The 7,241-nt window shown below is 36.3% G+C and overlaps 1 protein-coding gene across 4 annotated transcripts in view; it reads right to left on the bottom strand.

Moving 5' to 3' along the window:
• Positions 1 to 40: 40 nt before the first annotated feature.
• Positions 41 to 7,241, bottom strand: part of dmxl1 (Dmx like 1) — a 62,868-nt gene continuing 55,667 nt past the window's right edge. For all 4 annotated transcript variants that reach the window (XM_066711307.1, XM_066711310.1, XM_066711311.1 and 1 more), the window contains 8 exons: positions 7,073 to 7,214; positions 4,988 to 5,048; positions 4,400 to 4,527; positions 4,000 to 4,077; positions 3,814 to 3,905; positions 3,587 to 3,639; positions 2,809 to 3,026; positions 41 to 2,396 (listed from right to left, as the gene is read on the bottom strand). In XM_066711307.1, coding sequence (XP_066567404.1) covers positions 2,172 to 2,396; positions 2,809 to 3,026; positions 3,587 to 3,639; positions 3,814 to 3,905; positions 4,000 to 4,077; positions 4,400 to 4,527; positions 4,988 to 5,048; positions 7,073 to 7,214 — 997 coding nt within the window. In that variant the 3' untranslated portion in view covers positions 41 to 2,171. The remainder of the gene's footprint in view (positions 2,397 to 2,808; positions 3,027 to 3,586; positions 3,640 to 3,813; positions 3,906 to 3,999; positions 4,078 to 4,399; positions 4,528 to 4,987; positions 5,049 to 7,072; positions 7,215 to 7,241) is intronic.

Here is a 7,241-nt window from a genome sequence, read left to right as displayed (position 1 = left end):
GGTGAAAAAATACTATGGAACAACATTTGTAAATGTATACTTTTGTTTTTCAAATGTTTATTTAAATGAATGTGAGCTTGATCTATTAACACATTGAGCAGTTACAGTACCATTACAAGATTACACTTTTAAAGTTGAAAACTAAGCTCTTACATAGTTGAGATTAGGAAGCACTATCATCTGTTTGCCATATCTCAACAAAATGTTTGGCTAGTTACTTTGTCATTTACAACGTGCCCCATATATACCCATAATGTATAATGTATCTTTACAAATTACTTAGAATGCAAGAAGGCAGGCACACCAATAAATCATAAGTCTTCTATATAAGGCTTCTCATATATTTACATGTGCAAAATACCGGTGTAAATTACACAAATTATACTGCAGGTTACTATAATTAACATTTTTTTTATCCATAGTTCTAACAAATACTTTAAATCAAGCGCTACCACAATATTAAATGCACCTCATCCTCCACAACTGATTCTCTTTTATGTTTGCATATCTTTTCCATTAAATATACAAATCATTTGTGTACTGTAATAGCAGGATTTCAAATCGAAAAAAGGATTTTCACAAAAATAATTTAGTTAGAAAGCCAAAGCCTGAGATTCATTACAAATTTCCCTAGTTGCATTGCAGCAAGCCCTTCATAGACAATAAAAAAAACAGTGTTCATTAGCATTTTGTTGTAAGTGTGTGGTCTTATACAAAGAAGTTTACAACCCATCAAACATGCTTAACAGAATGTTCAGTTATTAAATACTGTAAAATTATTTGTTTTAATGATTATTTTGAAGCTCGATTAATTTTCAGTTAAAAGTAGACATTATCCTTTCAGAATTTGCTGTTAAATTAAGCACAATTATTACTGCTATTATGCAGTGTAATCATTGTTTATTCATTATTTCCCCCTGTCCTGGTATACACATTGCACATCTCATTCACAAGGTGAAATAGTTACCTCAAGAGAAGAAATAAAAAAACCAAAAAACTGTTTCTCTTACAGGAAACAACATTTTAGCCCACCTCTCCAAAGAATAACTTTCTAATCATCACAGCAATAAATAATTTGCTTTATATTCCTTAAACTTAGAAGTCATTAAAAGTAAATATATGTATTAAAAGAAAATGGTATGTTCAACGACAAATACTTAAACTTAAGTAAAATGTGGAAGAAAAACTGAGAACACCTCCTAAATACTTCAATATACAAAATCAAATAAAAAAAAATGGAGGTTGTTTCAAGTGCATGAAATAAATGCATTTTGTTTTGCTGCTGAAACTGAGGCTTGCATCCATAACATATCTATAAACATGGACAGGCTATGAACAGTGTGTCCATTTTATTCCAGGCCCAGAACACCATTGTGAAATGTTTGATTTAACATTGACCCCTATGGAATATCGTCTTCATTAAATGTAATAAAAACTTTAGATTTCATCCTTCTTAGGACCCAGGACTTAATAATTCTACCTTCAGTATTTCCAACCCTGAACAATCTGCCATTTTGAAATAGTTTTAACTAACACACATTTGCCACCTAGATTAATTTTCTTTTAAATAATAAAAAAGCAGTGTAAACAGAGCAAGCTTAAATGCACAGAAATTCAACTCCAACAGTAAATAATTCATTCTGAAAATATGGACCCAATGGGCTATTATCATTCAGTAAACTAAACTAACATACAACATGATCGTTTGTGTGTACAACAAAACACAACATAATTTGAATAGCAGGCATAAAAATCCTTATCACAGAAGTAAGGAAAATTCTTATAGTTACATTAAATTTAATCTGATATTACATGTTCATATACAAGTTGTCTTTACATATTTGAATTAAAAATACTTACAGTTATAATTTGTGTGCATATTCCTTGACACCAGTTTAAAAATTAAGGAAAAAAGCAGCAGAAACATTATATTTATTTCTTTAGATTTCTTTTTATAGCTGTACTACTTCTCATAAATCAAAGCTTTACACCATTGACAATTCTCATAAGGCATCAGTGCTTCCAGGATGCATCGCCTACTTTGAAACAACTCTACTTCAGCAAGTTATCTGTAATTATGTGGCACGAGTGTATGATATACAATATAACACACTACATGTTTAAATGTGACCTATGATTAATGTATTGTTAAAAGAGTAGACAATAATATACTATAGGATAAACTTCACATCATTTTTCCAGTCACTATTCATTGTGCTAAAGCGGTCTGGAAGGATCCTCATCTTCATTGTGCCGTCGGCTCCGCAGGAGAAGATGTGGTTTGCAGGACCCGCCTCAATCTGCATGACTCCGGTCCCAATGTTTCTGAAGATGGACTGACGGGCGTGTTCATTGAGGAAAGTGTGAATCAGACTGTGGGTCGACACACTCCAAATCTTCAAGAGAGGTAGAAATGTGATTCAGGATCGGAAAACATTGACATCATTCAGTTTTACTTTGAAAACCCTCACTATACGTCGTTTCTTTCATTTTACTAGTTATGGTGACTAAAATGCATAGCATAATCACTGGTAATAATACAGAACATTTCGAATTAGAATGAGTTATCATAAAAAAGGAAAAGGTTACAAAAAGGTAATATTTAAACATGTGTGTGAGTGGAATCTGAAAAGGGTTTAATCCTTTCAGAATCAGCGGGTATAAAGAGGCAGAACTGTAACAAATCTCTAGAGAAATCAACAGATTTCAACAGACAAAAAGTACTCAAATTGGTTACAGGGTATGAAAATAACATTATACAATCATTCATGAAAAGGAGGTGTGTCCAACAGAGGGGTCTCGTGTTACCTTTATGGTGCCCTCTGCAGACCCAGTGATAAAGTACTCTTCGGTGGGATCGACAGCCACGGCTTTAACAGGAGAATCGTGGGCCTGGAAGCTCTGCCTCTGCTGCCGCTGGCGCAGGTCAAACACACAGATGAAACCTTTCCTTCCTCCAGAGATCAGCAGCTGGTGCTTTGGGGCATAGGAGAGGACAGTGGCCCCACTGTCATGGCAGGTGAATGCTGCAACAGCAAGAACACCACCATTTACTTTGAAGAAACTTTGAATTCTGTGCTATTCTTTCTAAGCCTTTTGCAGTTGCTCCTTTCCAACTTTAATGCAGTAAATGTGTTGAACCTGACAACTTTGAAAGCACTATAAAATAAAATAAAAATCTCTTTTAAATAAAAGCTTTTCTTTATTTCCTAACAAAAAGACATGCTCATTTGAAGAGGCTACTAAACAGATGTTTCAATGTGGTTCAATGAATCTTTGGTATTGGTTACAAAATCAAACACATCTATTCATGTTGCATAGATCGTGGGATAATGCCTAATATATCCAACTGCATTAAAACAGGTTACACACTGCAAATTCCTGGATCCACAGAGTTGCCCATCATGACAGACCAGACCAGTGAAAACAAGTCAGAAGATTCTCTGCTGCTCAGCAGTTCTATTATGCTTTAGTAAATGCATGCATGCAAAGTCATCAATAATGTACAAATTCATAGAGGGGAAATAAACCAAGATGCATACAAATCCTTTTCTGCATTTTACACCAATGGAAGGGATTGATTTACCATGAACAAGACTGTTGATAGGAGTGACTAATGTATCCCACAGACACACGTTCCTGCAGAAAACAAGGAAGTCATCAATAAAACTGTGGTGAGGAAATATTGTATACTTCTAATTAAATAACATACAAAGCAATAAAAAACTACATTGCATACCTGAATTAATTTACTAGTGTACAACATGATACATTTACCTCTAAAGTATTTTTTTTTTCATAATAACATCTTACCTGTTATCACCAGACTGCCCTGCTGTTGCTATTAAAGAGGATGACCCCACAAAAATGAAGTCATTGGCAGTTTTGTTGTGACACTGCAAGGTCTGCAGAAGAGACAGAATTTATGTTTAAGAATAAAAAATAAAAAATAAAAAAATCAACCTCATGAAGCTGAGCCAAATCCCTAATTTAGCTCACCAGGTATGGTTTTGGTGTGTTTCCTACGGTGTTGGTCTGCCAAAGACTCAAGGCTCCATCGGCATCAACAATGCCAAACTGTTGCAGAAAAACAAAAAATAAAAATGGCAGAACTGCATCATATCACCTTTAAAGTATTTTTCAACCAAAAGTTTAATAGGAAATTAATACTAATAGTTTGTTAAATATTTTACTTAGCAATGATCATTTCGACACAATGGACATATTTATTAGAATGTCTAGAGCTATAATTAAAGCTATAATTAATCCAACACGTTTGATAACACTTTTCGCTATTTATATGCACTACACACTGATTGAATCAGAACTTTCTTGGAAAAGGTTTAGAAGGATGATTAATTTGAATATCAAAGAGAGTACTTAGTGACAGAGGATATACCTTGTTGCCCTGGTAATTAAACCTGATCCTTGTAACCCTTGAATTTCCTGGACTTCGGTAACAAATGATCTGTTGGGAATGTCCCCACTCAAACATCCGGACACTTCCGTCTTGTGCACCTGTCAGGTCTAACACATTTGGGAAGAAATGCGTCTCAGAAGTTAAATAGAGACTATGATTAATAATATGCAAATCTAAAGGAGTTATACTGTGAACAACAATACAGAACCCCAAGGGAAAATTAGTTTGCCTGGAAAAAATATTTTATATGCACAAAAACAGCGAGGTTACAATAAACGAAGTTATCCTGGGTAAGGGTGTATGCTAATAAGAAAACAAACAAATCTATAATAAAATGACCAACCATTTAAGTATTTGACAGTAAGCAAAATAAAATGGCAAGTATCATTTTGTTGCCTAAGCTTTAGGAACCACATGGTTGATACAACTAATAATGCATACATTTCATTCAACGAACAATGTGCCTCTGTCTGAGGGTTATTTTTAGCTGGCTAGCTTCAGATGGATAGCAGTGGATCAATACATGATGATTTGGTAAAATATAACATAAAAAACAATGTCACTTACAATATGGCAAAGTGGGGTGGGAGGTCATTCTTCTTACATTATTGATATTCCTTTTGATCATCTAAAAAAGAGAGAGAGAGAAAAAGAATGCTAGTATAAATGTCACCATGATTATTACCAAGAAATACAGCAGACAGACATCGCTAGTGAAGGGTGAAATGATATGATGTTTTTTACTTTATTTTTTATTTTTTGAAGAAACAATGTATGGAATACCAACCGATGAGGCGGGACAATAAGCACTTCAACGTGAAAACACAAAAACACCACGATGCAAACTTGAACGATGACTGAAGACATCCGCAAATTAAAAATGAAGCAACAGAACACGAGGTCCGAGACAAAAGCATCAGCACTTTCACCCATCACTAGAATGACCCTGCCGCACTGAACAACGAGCGGGTGGCCATACCTGGTCACTGGAAGCACCATCTACACATACCTGAATTACAAGGGCTCACGAGACTACAGTCTTACCTCCTTTTTTGTCAAATCCTTTCTGATCCCATTTAATTTAGCAGAATTTTCCTGATTAGTGAATGATTAGCAACACAGAAGAAGAGGCATGTAAAGGAAACAGAGGTAAATAGAAAGGGTGTAACTAAATGGGAGCAGGGAAGGTTGTGAGAACAGTGGGGGAGGGAACAGGGACAATTACATGCCTTTCATGTCTCCTATAGAGGGGGAACACAGATAACAAACGCCAGTAGGAAAGCGCCTTGAATCGCCTCAAAAATTCTACAGCCATTATTCTAAGATTAAACTAAGAAATATATAAATGAAAACCTGTGGTGTGAAGAAGGGCATGGTGTCTCTCTGCTGTGTCATGTAGAAGCACGATTTGCAATTAAAGAAAAAATATATATATCTTTACTGCATTATCATCGCCTGCATTCCAGAAATAAAAGCACAGCTGTAAAGGCTCCAGATATCAATATAGACAGAGAAGATGTTTCTTTTACTCTCTCATGAAAGAAAGTAGAAGGGCACACTTGGGAAGCATACCACACCTCTCCCTGTGCTGGAAACAGTGCTCGAGAAGAGAAATCTTCAAACACAAAAAGATAGACTTCAGCCTTAAACTGCACATCTGAAAATAATACTGGTTTCATTAACAGCTGTTACCACCCATGGGGAAGCATTGTGCAATCGTTTTCAGAAACTCACAAGATGCCTCTCATGTCATGTTGTTTTTATAATTTAACAAACAAATTACAGGCCAAAAAAGGCAAGCCATTTAGTTGGAGTGTGTAATGACACCTTTGTTTGTTTGCTTTTTGTTCTCCTGAAGAATAAACTGCTTTAGTGGCGCCTCCGGGATGCACGTAGCATGTACTGTCGGGGTGTGTCCCAAAGTTACCTTAGTGAACGTGGGACCATTAAGCCAGGAACAGCCCAACCACTCAGAGCAGAAACAGTTACGTTCTCTCAATTTGATCTCCCAAGTGACAGTTATCCAAAGACAAACTGTGGTTAGCCACTTGTGAATTTTGGGCTAATGGACTCCTGCACTCTGGGCTTTGGAATACATTGCTGAAATGCAAAGTATAGACTGCAGACAAATGCCATTTTATTCCAATAACACTAACCATATCATTTTGGCTGGCTAGTTCCTACAAAAAAAGTAAAACACTCACAGAAAAAATATGTATGTACAGTTTTATTATGTCCAGTTACGTAAAGTTTCATTTTTGTCATTATATGTTATAGCAACTGCTTTACAATTCCTCTATTTCTCCCAGTCCATTCTTAGACATGGCATACTTTTTGCAGCCTACATATTTCAGATGTCTTATAATGCAGCAGAATTTTATATCCTATTACACCAGGGGTTAACAAATTCAGACCTTAAGGGCCTTGGAAAAAGTCCACCAAGCGATTGGTGCAACTGAATAACTAGAGCTGGAACAAATACCGCATTGTTTCAGTGTGGACCAAGGAACACTCTCCCCTCCCGATGCCTACTGTACACTTGTGGAATTGATTTGAGCTTGATACCTTCCCCCGACACCGATTCATCCACACAAGAATAATGCTGCCAGAAACACATGGTACTCATGGGTATATTCTCACAGTGACACTCACCACAGACGCTCCCCGGCCGGTCTGCATGCTGCCCAGCCATGGCATGTTTATGGGGGTCCCGGGGCTGCTGGGTGTGTAAGGAGTGGTACCTTGTATGGTACTGAAATCTTCCCGTGCGTGGATCAACGTGAAGTCATCATTTCTGAAATACAGCAAACCGACAGAATGA

This window comes from Amia ocellicauda, chromosome 8 (assembly GCF_036373705.1).
Source record: "Amia ocellicauda isolate fAmiCal2 chromosome 8, fAmiCal2.hap1, whole genome shotgun sequence".
Lineage (NCBI taxonomy): Eukaryota > Metazoa > Chordata > Actinopteri > Amiiformes > Amiidae > Amia > Amia ocellicauda.
The sequence above is the reverse complement of the archived record's forward strand: the minus strand, read 5'-3'. Positions and strand labels throughout refer to the sequence as shown.